We start from the raw sequence: 15,005 nt of genomic DNA on the forward strand, positions 1-15,005 counted from the left end.
TCTGTAAAAAACATAACTGACAAAGTATTGTCATCCAGAATATATAAAGCATGCCTATAAATCAATATTAAAACAAATAAATAGAAAATTAATCAGAAGACATAAATAGGTATTAAAAAAGAAAAATATGAAAGTTTGCTTAATCCATTAGTAATTATGGAAAAGCAAATTAAGACCATGTTCAACACCATTTTCTCTCACTAGATTGGCATAAATTAAAATTTCAAATCTTTTTGAGGATGTAGATGTAGATGAATTAATTTTAAACACTGTTGGTGGTTAAATGGTAGTTTAATCATTTGGGGAAGTAATTTGGCTTTATTTTGTTAATTTTGTTTATTTTTTATTTTTCTCTTGAGACAGAGTCTGATTCCCTCGTCCTGGGTAGTGTGCTTTTGTGTCATCCTAGTTCCCAGCCATTCCAAACTCTTGGGCTCAAGTGATCCTCTTGCCTCACCATCCCACTATAGACGTGCATCACAATGCCAAGCTAGTTTTTCTTGTTTTAGTAGAGATGGGGGTCTCACTCTTGCTCAGGCTGGTCTTGAACTCCTGAGCTCAAGTGATCACCTCTTGGTCCCCCAGAATGCTAGGACTGTAGGCATGAGCCACTGTGCCCAGTCTAATTTGAGTATTTTAATTTTATATCCCTTCTACATCTAGTTATATGTGGGTTATTAGGCAAGTTTTGAGATACACAAAAATCAAGGAACAAAATCCACAGACAGAAACAAATGAACTCCTCCCAGCAACACCAATAATCGAATAAATTGAAACTTGCTTGAGTGAATCTGAAAGGATGCTGTCAACTGTTTCTTTTCTTTCTTTTTTTTTTGGGGGGGGGCAACAAGAATCTCACTTTGTCACCCTCGGTAGAGTGCTGTGGCATCACAGCTCACAGCAACCTCAAATTCTTGGGCTTCAGCAGTTCTCTTGCCTCAGCCTCCCAAGTAGCTGGGACTACAGGTGCCTATCACAATGCCTAGCTATTTTTGTTGTTGTTGTTGTCATTGTTGTTTAGCAGGCCCAGGCTTTCAAACCCATCAGCCCGGTATATGTGGCCAGGGCCCTAGCTGCTGAGCTACAGATGCTGAGCCTCGACTGTGTTTCTTGAAAGTGAAATAACGGACCATAGCACAGTCTATCTCAAAACTTTCATAGTGACCTATGTATACCATAGAGAATTCGTAGCATCTGAAGTAGGAGACACATGCAAGAATTTTTTTGTTTTGTTTTTAAGAAATGAGGTCTCACTATGTTACCTCAAACTTTTGGGCTCAAATGATCTTACTTCAGCCTCTGTTAGGTAATAGAATTATTTATAATTAAAAATTGTAAACAACCCAAATTTTCATTGACAGGATGAATAATAATTTGTTATATATTCACAGTGGAAAACACTATTATATAACGGTGAAAATGAATGATGTACAGAAAATGAGGCTGAGGTGGGAGGATTGCCTGAGCTCAGGAGTTCAAAGCTACGGAGAGCTATAATTGCGTCACTGCACTCCAGTGGACAAGAGTGCAAGACTCGGCTCGGCGCCTGTGGCTCAAGCGTCTAAGGCGCCAGCCACATACACCTGAGCTGGCGGATTCGAATCCAGCCCGGGCCTGCCAAACAACAATGATGGCTGCAACCAAAAAATAGCCGGGCGTTGTGGCAGGTGCCTGCAGTCCAAGCTACTTGGGAGGCGGAGACAGGAGACTTGCTTGAGCCCAGGAGTTCGAGGTTGCTGTGAGCTATGATGCCACGGCACTGTACCCAGGGCAACAGCTTGAGGCTCTGTCTCAAAAAAAAAAAAAAGAGTGCAAGACTCTGCCCCCCACCCCCAAAAGCCAGTAAGATGGAAAAATTGAGAAGTTAAAATTTTAAATTTACCTGTTGCACTATAGTAAATTTATTCAAGAGACCAATATTTATGATGAAAGGTGCTCAAAGGTAGGACACACAATTTTTAATTATAAGCAAGCAACTATACAAATGAATCTTAGAAACATACTAAGTGAAAAAAATGGAAGTTATATGTGAGATTATATATTGATGAAGTCAAGAAACAAGGAAAACTAAATATGTATAGTATGTTGTTTAGGGATATACACATAGGATACAACTATGGAAAGATAAAGCAAAGGAATGAATACACAATTCAGGGAAGGCAACTGAATGGGAAAGAGGAAGTACTCAGATGTTATGTGACTGGAAAGGTTCTAGGTCTTTGCTGTCCAATATGGTAGCCATTGGCCACATATGGCTATTTAATCAAAATTACATAAAATTTAAAACTGAGTTTCTCAGTTACACTATTCACATTTCAGTTGTCACTAACCACATGCAGCTTATGGCTACTGTATTGGACAATGCACATGTAAGATCATTTCCCTTGTGCAGAAAGCTTTGTTGGATAGTGCTATTCTAGGTCATAAGTGGGTAGTGGGTTCACCAGTGTTGATTACTCTTCAAATACAGTGTGTCCACATATATGTGTATACGCAAATACATGCACACATGTATATTGCTTAGTTTAAATTAAGTATTTCGTTTAGAAAACTTCTCTAGATCCCTAATTCATATTTTCTACTCAGCTGAGTTATCTTAGTAGAGTCGAACTTTACCTAGATTTGTTGACTCATAAAATATTAATTGGACTTGGGGGCAACACCTGTGGTTCAGTGGGTAGGGCACTGGCCCCATATACCAAGGGTGGCTGGTTTGAACCTGGCCCGGCCAAACTGCAACACAACAAAAAAATAGCCCGGCGTTGTAGTGGGCACCTGTAGTCCCAGCTACTCGGGAGGCTGAGGCAAGAGAATCACCTAAGCCCAGGAGTTGAAGGTTGCTGTGAGCTGTGAGGCCACAACACTCTACCAAGGGTGATAAAGTGAGACTCTATTTCTAAAATATATATATATATATACATATATATATATGTTAATTGGACTTATTATATTAAGTCCTTATAAATCAAGATTTTTTCCTGCTAAATATTTGTGTTATAAAATTATTCTACAAAGTATCCCTTAGTTCCTAAGTGTGTCCTACATTTGAGCACCTTTCATCACAAATAACGGTCTCTTGAATAAATTTACTATAGTACAACAGGTAAATTTAAAATTTTAACTTCTCAATTTTTCCATCTTACTGGCTTTTGGGGCGGGGGGCAGAGTCTTGAGCTCTTGTCCACTGGAATGCAGTGATGCAATTATAGCTCTCTGCAGCCTTGAACTGAGCTCAGGCAGTCCTCCCACCTCAGCCTCCCAAGTAACTGGGACTACAGGCATAAACCACTCACCTGGCCTAATTTTTACAACAGTGCAATTGCATTAGTTATAAAATCTCTTGGGTGGCCAGGTGCTTTGTATCAAGTCATTTTCCTGCCTGTACTTAATATTGTATGCATATTTTGTTTACTATCTCAATTTTATGTATGTTAATTAGAAAACTTTCATACATTTCTGCTGAAGTTGGTAGGCAGTATAGCTGTATCACTTTTGCTGATGAAAAACTTAAGACTCAGAGAGAAGAAACAGAATCCACTATCAGTTGTACTCTATTTTCTCCCTAACTCTCCTAATCCTAGGCAACCACTGATCTACTTTGTGTTTCTATGGATTTGCCTATTCTTGATATTTCATATACGTGGAATTATATAATACGTAACCTTTTCATCTGATTTTGTTCATGTAGCATAATGTTTTTAAGGTTCATCTGAGTTGTAGCATGTATCAATACTTTATTTTTATGGCTGAATACTTTTTGTGGATATAGCATATTTTATTTGTCCATTTATCAGTTGATGGACATTTGGACTATTTTTACTTTTTGATTATTATGAATAATTTTGCAGTAAACAATTATACACAAGTTTTTATGTGGATATATGTTTTCATTGTTCTCTTTTTGATTATAGCCTGTCTTTTAATTATAGTATGAATCCTCCAACCTTTTTGTTCTTTTTCAAAATTGTTTTGACTATTCTGAGTCCCTTGAATTTCCATATAAATTTTAGAATTGGTTTGTCAATTTTTGCAAAAGAAAAAAAAGCCAGCTGGGATTTTGATAGGGATGGTGTTGAATGTGTTGAGGAATAATGCTGTCTTAACAATGCTGAGTCTTTGGATCCAAGAACATTAAATGTCTTTCCATTTATTTGTGTCTATTTTATTCTTTGAACAATGTTTTGTTGTTTTCGGAGTCTTGTGTTTTGTGCCTTCTTGTTGAATTTATTTCTAAGTATTTTATTCTTGTTGATGCTACTGTATGTGCAGTTATTTTCTCAATTCTATTTTCATAATGGACTCAATGTACTTTTTTCCCCTTCATTTACTCTTCACCACAAGTCTAGGAGGTGGGTATTATCTCTTTTTGCAGATGAGAAAATAAGTTCAAAGAATTTATATGATTTTGCCTGCAAGGCAACCAAATTCATCTTTCTGGGAAGACAGCTGGATGGATGAGGAGGTAGTTCAGTCAACCTGACTGCAAACCCTCGCATACTTTTATTTTCCCTTTGAAGCCTAGATGCAATACCAGGAAGGTGGGAGAGGAAAGTCAAGGTGTCTCAAGTGAATAATGTATTCAAGACAGTGGAGAGGGATTATTTGCTCTATCCTATCTCTTAAGCCTTCAGGAGGTCCATGTATTTGGAGGCAGTTCAGTTTATTAATAAAAGACCTGTGTCCTGAGTTTGGGCTCTGGCTTTGCTATTTAACTTTCTACCTGACTCAACAGGTTGCTTTGATTCTCTATGTTTCTTCTGCGAAATAGAGCAGTTGTAAGTCCTCCCTGTCTCAGAGAGTTGTTGTTTAAGAGATTAAATCAAATATTCTATTCTTGTCTGTAGAGCTCAAAGCCCAGAGCCTCACACTTAATAAATGTTCAATTGAATATTAACTGCAAGTGTTCTCTTGCTCATAGCTTTTCTCTTCATGCTCATTTTTCTCTTTTCAGTACAAATTCAGGGATCTGACTGTGGAAGAACTAAAGAATGTAAATATACTTTTCCCGCATTTTAGATATTCCATGGACACCTACGGTAAGAACCATAGCTTCTAGTTTTTACTCCCTTATTTGAACTAGTATGTAGTCCTAGAGAACTACAAAATCTTAATTTATTATTTCTCTCTTTTGTCCTTGAATTTTGAGCTATACTTTAAGAACTGTGATTTCTAAGGAAATTTAAGTTAATACAATATAGATTATATTTGTTTTCTATTGCTGTGTAACAAATTACCACAAACTTCACAGCTTAAAAAAACAAACAAAAATTTACTATGTTGCAGTTTTGTAGACTAGAAGTCCAACACAGATTTCTGTAGCTTAGAAGTTTAACTGGATATTCAAAGTGGATAATCACTTGTTGGCCTTTTAGCTAAGATCAAATGTGGAAATTGGACTTGGCTAAAATTAAGATGTCAACAGGTCTTTGTTTCTGGAGACTCTAGGGGTAATCTGTTTTCTTGCCTTTTTCAGTCTTTAGAGGTCTCCGGCATTGATGCCTGGTCTCTTTCTCTTGTCTTCAAAGCCAGCAATTTTGCATGTCTCTAACCATTCTTCTATTGTTAGATCTCCCTCTTACTATAGCCGGGAAAGGTTCTCTACTTTTAAGAATCAATGTGGGGCAGCGCCTGTGGCTCAATCAGTAAGGCACCGGCCCCATATACCGAGGGTGGCAGGTTCAAACTCCGCCCCGGCAGAACTGCAATAAAAAAAGAAAAGAAAAGAAAAGAAAAAGCTGGCTGTTGTGGCGGGCGCCTGTAGTCTCAGCTACTCGGGAGGCTGAGGCCAGAGAATCGCGTAAGCCCAGGAGTTGGAGGTTGCCGTGAGCTGTGTGATGCCATGGCACTCTACCGAGGGTCATAAAGTGGGACTCTGTCTCTACAAAAAAAAAAGAATCAATGTGATTAGATGAGACCCGTCCAAAAAATATAGGATAATTTCCCCATCTCGGGGTCCTTAATTTTATCACACGAAAAGGTCCCTTTGCCAAGAGAGGTGATAATTCACAGGTTCCAAGGGTTAGGATATGGACATATTCGGATGGCCTACTGCATATATGGTTGATTCTAAGTTATTAATAACAAAGTTTTATCTTATTCATTTTTCTTTTGAGACAGAGTCACTATGTCACCCACTATAATAGAGTGCTGTGGCGTTACAGCTCACAGCAACCTCAAACTCTTGGGCTTAAGTAATTCTCTTGCCTCAGCCTCCCAAGTAGCTGGGACTACAGGCACCCACCACAACGCCCAGCTATTTTTCTTGTTGCAGTTGTCATTGTTGTTTAGCAGGCCCAGACTGGGTTCAAACCCACTTGCCTTGGTGTATGTGGCTGGCACCCTTACCACTGGTCTATAGGTACCGAGCCTATCTTATTCATTTTATAGGGGGGATCTGGTTATCTAAGAAAGGCTTTATTTCAAAAAATATCTGACTACAACCTGCAATTGGAAATACATTTTATATCATGATCTAGTATACAGATAACTAAAATACATGTCCACCCTGGCATTTTTTTCTCTTTTAGTCTATCCAGTTCAACTCCATTTAAAACAAATACTAGTTGAGACTCATTAAATTGACTTTAGGACCCAAGAATTAGTTAAAATTCCAGAGTTTTGAAAAACTTCATTATACATGTATATGTTTTAAATTTGTATTAGTTTGGTTTAAGAAAACATATCTCATTTGAATTTGTATATTAGACATCTTGAGGAGTTGTTCAAGTACTGTTGTAGAATAGCTAGTTGTAGGCTGGGTGTGGTAGCCATGCCTGTAATCCCAGTACTTTGGGAAGTCAAGGCAGGTGGATTGCCTGAGCTCACAGGTTCTAGATCAACCTGAGCCAGAGTGAGACCTCATCTCTAAAAATAGCTGAGCATTGTGGCGGGCGCCTGTAGTCCTAGCTACTGGGGAGGCTGAGGCAAGAGAATCACTTAAGCCCAAGGATTTGCTGTGAGCTATGATGCCGTGGCACTCTACCAAGGGAGACTCTGTCTTAAAAAAAAAAAAAAAAAGATTTCACAGCTGATGAGGGTTGGAGTTGGGATTTATACCCATGTCTGTCTTTCCCTCTGTTTCAATATTGCTTTCTCTCATACAATGTCTGTTTCATCATATAGATTTGATGCTTTCATTGTACCAATTAACTTTTATTCTCATTTCCCCCTGTCTAGAGAAAGCTCTGGTGCCATTAAACCCTCAAACTATAGAATTAATATTGGCAAGGTACATTTTTTTTTTTTTTTTTTTGAGACAGAGTCTCACTGTCACCTTCGATAGAGTGCTGTGGCATCACAGCTCACAGCAACCTCAAACTCTTGGGCTTAAGCGATTCTCCTGCCTCAAACTCCCAAGTAGCGGGGACTACAGGCGCCTGCCATAACACCCAGTTATTTTTTTTTTTTCTTTTGGTAGAGACAGAGTCTCACTTTATTGCCCTTGGTAGAATGCTGTGCCATCACAGCTCACAGCAACCTCCAGCTCCTGGGCTTAGGCAATTCTCTTGCCTCAGCCTCCCCAGTAGCTGGGACCACAGACACCGCCACAACGCCCAGCTATTTTTTGTTGCAGTTTGGCTGGGGCTGGGTTTGAACCCACCACCCTCGGTATATGGGGTTGGTGCGCTACTCACTGAGCCACAGGTGCCGCCCCCAGCTATTTTTTTTTATTGTTGTTGTTGCAGTTGTTTAGTTGACCCAGGCCGGGTTCAAACCCACCACCCTTGGTGCATGTGGCTGGTGCTGTAACCAGTGTGCTACAGGCGCCGAGGCCATCGTACATTTTTTATTGGAGACAATGACAGTCATACATCATAATTGCTTCTGTTTTGGCTTTTTAAATAATTTGATTGGATACTGAATATTAACAACTGTAGTTTCTTTACACATTTCTGGGTTATTACCTATCTCCGAGAAACAATCCCTTTTCTACTCCTCTTGACTTTTTTTTTTTTTTTTTTTAGACAGAGCCTCAAGCTGTCGCCCTGGGTAGAGTGCTATAGCATCACAGCTTACAGCAACCTCCAACTCCTGGGCTCAAGCGAGTCTCCTGTTCCCGCCTCCCAAGTAGCTGGGACTACAGGCACCATGCCTGGCTACTTTTTTTTGGTTGCAGCTGTCGTTGTTTGGCAGGCCCGGGCTGGATTCGAACCCACCAGCTCAGGTGTATGTGGCTGGCACCTTAGCTGCTTGAGCCACAGGCGCCAAGCCATACTCCTCTTAACATTTTAGTTTGTGCTGTTAATTTTGTCCCTTAACCTATTTTTACCTTTCACTCATATAGTTCAAGGTAAATGTTTATACTTAATGAAAACTCTTAGCCCCTGGGTTTTCTGTGTCAGGCTGTGCTATGATCTGAATGTGTCCTCCACAAATTCATATGTTAAAATCCTAATTCGTAACTGATGATACTAGCAGGTGGGGCCTTTAGGAGGCTCTTTGACAGAGCCCTCATGAATGGGATTAATGCCTTTATTAAAAAGGCTCCTTCTACCTTGTTCCTCCCATCATGTGAGAACACAAGAAAAAGGTGGCAGCAGACACCAAATCTACTAGCACCTTGATGTTGGACTTCCCAGCCTCCAGAACTGTGAGAAATAAATTTCTGTTGTTTATAAGCTGCTCATTTGATAACCCATTAAAAGGGGAAAGAAGATATAGCCTGAACAGACTAAGACAGCCTATTTCTTCTTTCCCCTTTTAAGAGGTTATCAAATCTACTTAGAATCTTTTTCTTGCTCTGCTTAAATAGTACAGTTACTGAGATACTAACAGACTACTTTCCAAAGTAGTTTGATTGTTTGAAACTAGAGGTAGTGATGTCTATTTCGTCCTAAAATTAAGGGTGTTGATTCTCCACCAGTATGTCCCAGTTATTGGTAGGAAAATTGAAATTTTAGGGATATAAATGCTGGAAAAAGATTGAAAATAATGGAGTTAGAGAAACCAAAGAAAATAATTATTGATCTTTCTAAAGAATTGCTTTAAAAAATAAAGCTAATCTTCTAGTGCCACTTGGTGTTTAAAACAAAACAAAAAAGCTAATAGTTTTTCTTCTGATTATAAAAGTGATTATAACTTATTTGTTACATGTCGCAACTATTTAATAATGTCCCCACATTTTATAGTACTTTATTTCCTATAGCTTTTCACATTGTCTCATTTGATCTATATGACAACTTTGTAAAGCAGTCTTACCAACTTTATTTTATAGATGATGAAATTGAAGATCAAAGAGATTAAACTAACCAAAAGTCACATGCCTCTCTCTAAGTGGAGAAGGGGGACCTAGAATTTGGGATTCTTTCAACTGCCCTCACTGCTGTTTAAGTAAACAGCAGCTAGGAATTTCCCCTGTCGACCAGTTTACTGATTTCTAGATTATGTTATTTAGAGATTATATGTGTGTGTGCATGTGTATATTCATGCGTGTACATATGTGCACTCTTACATACATTACTACAGTTCTTTCTGCTTCTAATCACACGTTTTGGGGCTTTTTTTCCCTCATAGTTTTTAAAGATAGTTCCCAGAAAGACCTGCTGAATTTTACTGGCACTATTCCTGTGATGTATCAGGGTAAGTGTGGAAGTTGAGAAAATGTGAGCGTTTTCTAAAAGAGCAGTTCATTTAATGAGAACTTACATTGGTTTATACTATAACACTGTCAAAGTATTTTCACATGTGTATGTTTCATACAGAACCTAACTAGATCTGGCAGGATGCTGTTTCAGTCAAGGACGGCTTACATTAATGTCAACAAATTCAATTCAATTCAGTAAATACTTAATTGTCAACTACATGCCCACTACTCTCCTCCTCTCGGGGAGCATTCCGTCTACTGGGAAGAGTTCTGTCTGTTTTCCATAGCAAAGTGCAGGGATCTCAGCTTTTTCTTCATTATATCTATGTCTTGTTCCCCTCCTTTTCCCTGGATAGGATGTAGCATTATCTCCATTTCATAGGGGAAACTGAATCTTAGCCTGGTCTAATTTGCTTAAGACCACACAGCTAGTCTTAGGCTGACACTTGAAACTCTTAATAGGAAATTTTTAAATAAGGATCATTAAAGCTCAAAGAAAAGAGCATATTTTAGGGTGACCTAAAGGTTAAAATAGCTGAGTGTTGGCTCAAAAAGAAAGAAAAATCACTAACTTCTTCTGTTCTTAACTCTTACTGTTTGTCCAGACCTACTTGCTCCTGTGTTCTTTAAGGACAAACATTTCAGATAGGTATCGTAGAAGGTTTCTTATGTATTGTAAAATTTAAAAACACTATTGACTCTTTGTTCCAAAATAGCTCTCTGAAGGACTTGGATTCCTCATTGTGAAATGAGGCTACTGGGCATTTGAAAGAGGAAGTGCACTGAAAAGAGGGCTGAGAAGGATCTAGAAACCAAATAGTGAGAGAACAGTACAGCTTGCTGTCTCCTAGACAGTGTTTAATAAATATACCAGGAAGCTGTATTTGGGGGACTTCTTTCAAAGTAGGTGCTTCTTGATGGTAGTTCCTAGATCATCACAAACCCCCTTAATTTCTCCTCCTTTCCTGCCAATGATGACTTGTTAGAGGTGCATTCATGGTTTGTTCTGCCTCGGAGTATGTCCCGCCATGACACCTCTTTTAACACTGATAGGCACTCAGGAAATGCATAGGAATTCAGATTGGTTTTATGCATAGAAGTGTGGTTGGAACCCACCTAGCCATGGGTTCTATGCAGTGATTGTGGAACGAGGTGGGCAGAACAAGGACAGAGTGGATTTTGCTTTTCCTTCCTTGATCCTCTCCTGCCAAACTTTCAGACTGTTTCTAACTGCCTGGAGAACTTTACTCAGACCTGTTCTCCCTTTACTTATATTCTGCATTTATCTTGACTAGATGTTAGAAAGAAAGGTAAAGGAAGAGGGAAGGAAACTGATTAAGTAATTCATCCTAAGGGATAAAGGACAATTCTTACCCACCCTAAAGATTTCAAGGGTAGTTGCATATTAACACAGGAGCTTAGGAATGAATTACTGCTTAGTAGCATTTCAGTTCCTAAACAGTGTGGTGAGAACATGAGGACAGAAAGGTTTTCTTCATACTATCAGTAGATGCCACTTCTTGGCACTCCACCTGTCCTGCAGCCATTGAGAACATTGGTTCTTAAGCTGGGGTTTTTCCCAAGGTAGTAATATTGACTGCAATGCTTTTTTTTTTTTTTGCCATATACTTCTTTTTTTTCCTTTGCTTTCAACTAGAGCTGTTATCAACTCATTGTGAATGTACATTATTTCCTGCTAATCAAGAGGTCAGAATGTATTAACTTTCTCATCTGTATAATGGAACAGTAATAGAGCCTTTCTCAGAGTTGTGAAGTGTAAATGAATTACATTAAGTAAAGCTCTTCATATAGTGCCTGGCGCATAGTAAGTACTTAGTAAATTGGTTATTATTTGTCTGCCTTTATTACTCTCGTTTAGTTAACTGGGTTTATTATTAATAGAAAAATGATAGTATGTCTTCATGCTGAAAAATTTAAATAGTTGGGAAGAGATGAGGTTCAGCTTATATCTAACCTCCCACCCAGGCCTATTCCCCAGCTAAAACTGCTGTTAATATTTCTTTATGAATACCTGTCAAAATTTGCTGTGTTGTTTCTTACCCATTCAAGATTATATTAAACTCATGATGACATTTTTCCCCATATACCCATTCTTTAGAGATGTGTATCATCTTAGTAAGATTGTACCTATCTAAACTTTATTTACATCTAACTTAAATTACATTCTTATGACATAATTACTTTAAATCTGAGGACTCTGTATCAGGAGTTCTGACTCTGTAGTATTAAATCACTAAAACTCAGATGGCCTGGGTGAGGAAGGGCATTTGCTTGTTGATGGGAAGGTGGGTAGAAAGAAGAGATTAGAGAATACCAGCAGTGAAATCTTACTAGTGAGGTGCAGGAATCAGGGACACCAGATGCTTTGCCAGGAATGGACTGTTAAAGTACATGAATGCTCCTGGGGAGGGGCAACAATTAATCAAGGGGATACTTTCAGTAGACATTTCCTTCCTTTTCTTTAATGTGTAGTGATTAATGGAAGAAGCGGCTCCATCAGGGTTAGGGCTACCAGAATAGCAATATTAGTAAACATTAAAAAAATTTTTTTTGGATGGCCTAGAACAGTGGCTCTCAAATGTTGATACTATGACCCACAATAAGAAATACTTTTATATTATTAACACAACAATATAATTTTATGGCCTATTTATTGTGACCAACAGATGAAAAATACTAGCAGGGGCCCTCAAACTTTTTAAACAGGGGGTCAGTTCACTGTCCCTCAGACCGTTGGAGGGCCGGACTATAGTTTAAAAAAAAAAACTATGAACAAATTCCTGTGAACACTGCACATATCTTATTTTGAAGTAAAAAAACAAAACGGGAACAAATATAATCACACCGTCTCATGTGGCCCACAGGCCGCAGTTGTAGGACCCCTGGTAGAGTATACCACACATTAGGCAGTAATTTCTGGAGGAACATCCTGGAATATCTTGGCACCTATCAGTCACTTTGTGGTGCTGTGATTACAAGACTTTGTAGTCATAAGGTTATCAGTGGACCAAAAGTTATAGGTATGCCCATATCCATATCATAAATAGTCAGACGAAAGCAGAAGAGGAATATGGTTCTAAGACTGGCCAATATAAAATCAGTAGATGCACAGGTATTAGAGACATTTCTATAATATGTATGTTAATTTTCAATTCTGAGTACACATTAGCATTACATAGGAAGTTTCTTTTTGTTTTTTCTTTTTTTTAAGACAGAGTCTCATCATGTCGCTCTCAGTAGAGTGCTATGGTGTCACAGCTCACAGCAACCTCAAGCTCCTGAGCTCAAGCGATTCTCTTGCCTCAACCTCCCAAGTAGCTAGGACTACAGGCACCTGCCATAACACCTGGCTATTTTTTTTTTTTAAAGAGATTTCACTTTATTGCCCTCGGTAGAGTGTCCTGGCATCAAAGCTCATAGCAACCTCCAACTCCTGGGATTAGGCAATTCTCTTGCGTCAGCCTCCCAAGTAGCTGGGACTACAGGCACCCGCCACAACACCCAGCTGTTTTTTGTTGCAGTTTGGCCGGGGCTGGGTTCAAACCTGCCAACCTCAGTATATGGGACTGGGCACCCTACCCACTGAGCCACAGGCACTGCCCCAACATAGGAAGTTTTTTAAAAATGTTGATATATGGGCCAGGTGTGGTGGCTCACACCTGTAATCCTAGCATTCTGGGAGGCCGTGGCAGGTTGATTGCTTGAGCTCACAAGTTCAAGACCAGCCTGAGCAAAAGTGAGACCCTGTCTCTACTAAAAATAGCCCAAGATTTGGATGTTGCTGTGAGCTATGTTGCTATGGCACTCTATCCAGGGAGATAGTTTCAACTCTGTGTCAAAAAAAAAGAAAATACTGGGCGGCGTCTGTGGCTCAGTTAGTAGGACGCCAGCCCCATATACTGAGGGTGGTGGGTTCGAACCCGGCCCCGGCCAAACTGCAACAAAAAAATAGCCAGGCTTGTGGTGGGCGCTTGTAGTCCCAGCTACTGTGGAGGCTGAGGCAAGAGAATCGCCTAAGCCCAAGAGCTGGAGCTTGCTGTGAGCTGTGACACCATGGCACTCTACCAAGGGCAACAAAGTGAGACTCTGTCTCTAAAAAAAAGAAAAAAGAAAAAATGTTGATGTATGAATTTCGTAAGTATTTCTAATGTGCTTAGGGGAAGAGGAGAAAAGTAGCTATCAGTGGAAGCAGGGTTTCCTTAGTAAGAAAAGGATTGGGGTGAAGAAGAGAACTATTTATTTTTTTATCTGATCTATTTATTTTTTATTTTCCAAATAGGTGTGAGGTCAAAATTACCCTCTGTAGTATGTACTTACCATATCATGTACTATTCTAAGCATTTTTCGTATATTAACTAATTTTATCACAACTATATTAGATAGGAGCTATTTTATAAAGGATGGAATTGAGGCACAGAGTAGATAAGTAACTTGCCTAAAGTCGTGTAACTAGCCATGTGTGGAACTGGGATTTAAACATGGGTGTTCTTGTTCTTTAGCAGCCACATTCTTTTTTTTTTTATTGTTGGGGATTCATTGAGGGTACAATAAGCCAGGTTACACTGATTGCATTTGGTAGGTAAAGTCCCTTTTGCAATCATGTCTTGCCCCCAGAAGGTGAGCAGCCACGTTCTTAAAGACAGTGAAAGATGTGCAATAAGGCTGTGAAAGCATTAATGAATATCAGGAGATACAATAGAACAGCTAAGGTTATTGATAAGTTACCATTTCTAGTCTAAGATTAGGTTTTAGGTGGGGGGGGCTTGTTTTTTGTTTTTGTTTTGAGACAGGGTCTTGTTCTGTCATCCAACCTAAAATGGGGTCATTATAGCTCACTGCAGCCTTGAACTCTTGGGCTCAAGTGATCTTCTTGCCTCAGGCTCCCAAGTAGCTGGGATTATAGGTATGTACCACCATACCTGGATAATTTTTCTCTTTTTTGTAGAGATAGGGTCTTACTGTGATGCTCAAGCTAGTCTCAAACTCCTGGCCTTAAGTAATCCTCCCCCCTTGGCCTCCCATAATGCTAGGATTACAGGTGTGAGCCACTGCATGTGACCCCTACACTTACATTAGGTTACCCCTACACTTACATTAGGTTTACCTGCAACCAAGGCAGTCAAAAATTTTGGCTTGGTAGGAGTTAACATACTTGGTAAAAACGGAGGTGCATAATCCTACATTCTTAGCTCTCTTCTTAAGTAGTTTTTGATCTTTTACTTATCATGTACAGAGCCTACTTCCTTTTCTATAAAATAACACTGGAGTGCTTCCAAAAAGTGGTGTTTCTTTTAGTGTTTAAAAAGATGCATAGATCATTTGCATCAAAATCTTCTGGAGCATAAAACTTTATGGGGCCAATTTGGGGCCTCATTCCACCTCTACTAAGTCTCAATCTCTG

At 39.2% G+C, this 15,005-nt stretch overlaps 1 protein-coding gene across 9 annotated transcripts in view; it reads left to right on the forward strand.

Annotated features, from left to right (window-relative positions):
• Window positions 1–15,005, forward strand: part of UEVLD (UEV and lactate/malate dehyrogenase domains) — a 51,471-nt gene that overhangs the window by 3,467 nt on the left and 32,999 nt on the right. For 7 of the 9 annotated variants that reach the window (XR_008374253.1, XR_008374252.1, XR_008374251.1 and 4 more), the window contains 2 exons: window positions 4,952–5,036; window positions 9,514–9,579. The exons of 1 other annotated variant lie outside the window; for it this stretch is intronic. Coding sequence is in view for 5 of the 8 variants with exons in the window: in XM_053561785.1 (XP_053417760.1) it covers window positions 4,952–5,036; window positions 9,514–9,579 (151 nt within the window). In the remaining 3 variants the exon portion in view is untranslated. The remainder of the gene's footprint in view (window positions 1–4,951; window positions 5,037–9,513; window positions 9,580–15,005) is intronic. One more of the 9 variants, XM_053561786.1, reaches the window with a different exon arrangement.

The sequence above is a fragment of the Nycticebus coucang genome, chromosome 14 (genome assembly GCF_027406575.1).
Source record: "Nycticebus coucang isolate mNycCou1 chromosome 14, mNycCou1.pri, whole genome shotgun sequence".
Taxonomy (NCBI): domain Eukaryota; kingdom Metazoa; phylum Chordata; class Mammalia; order Primates; family Lorisidae; genus Nycticebus; species Nycticebus coucang.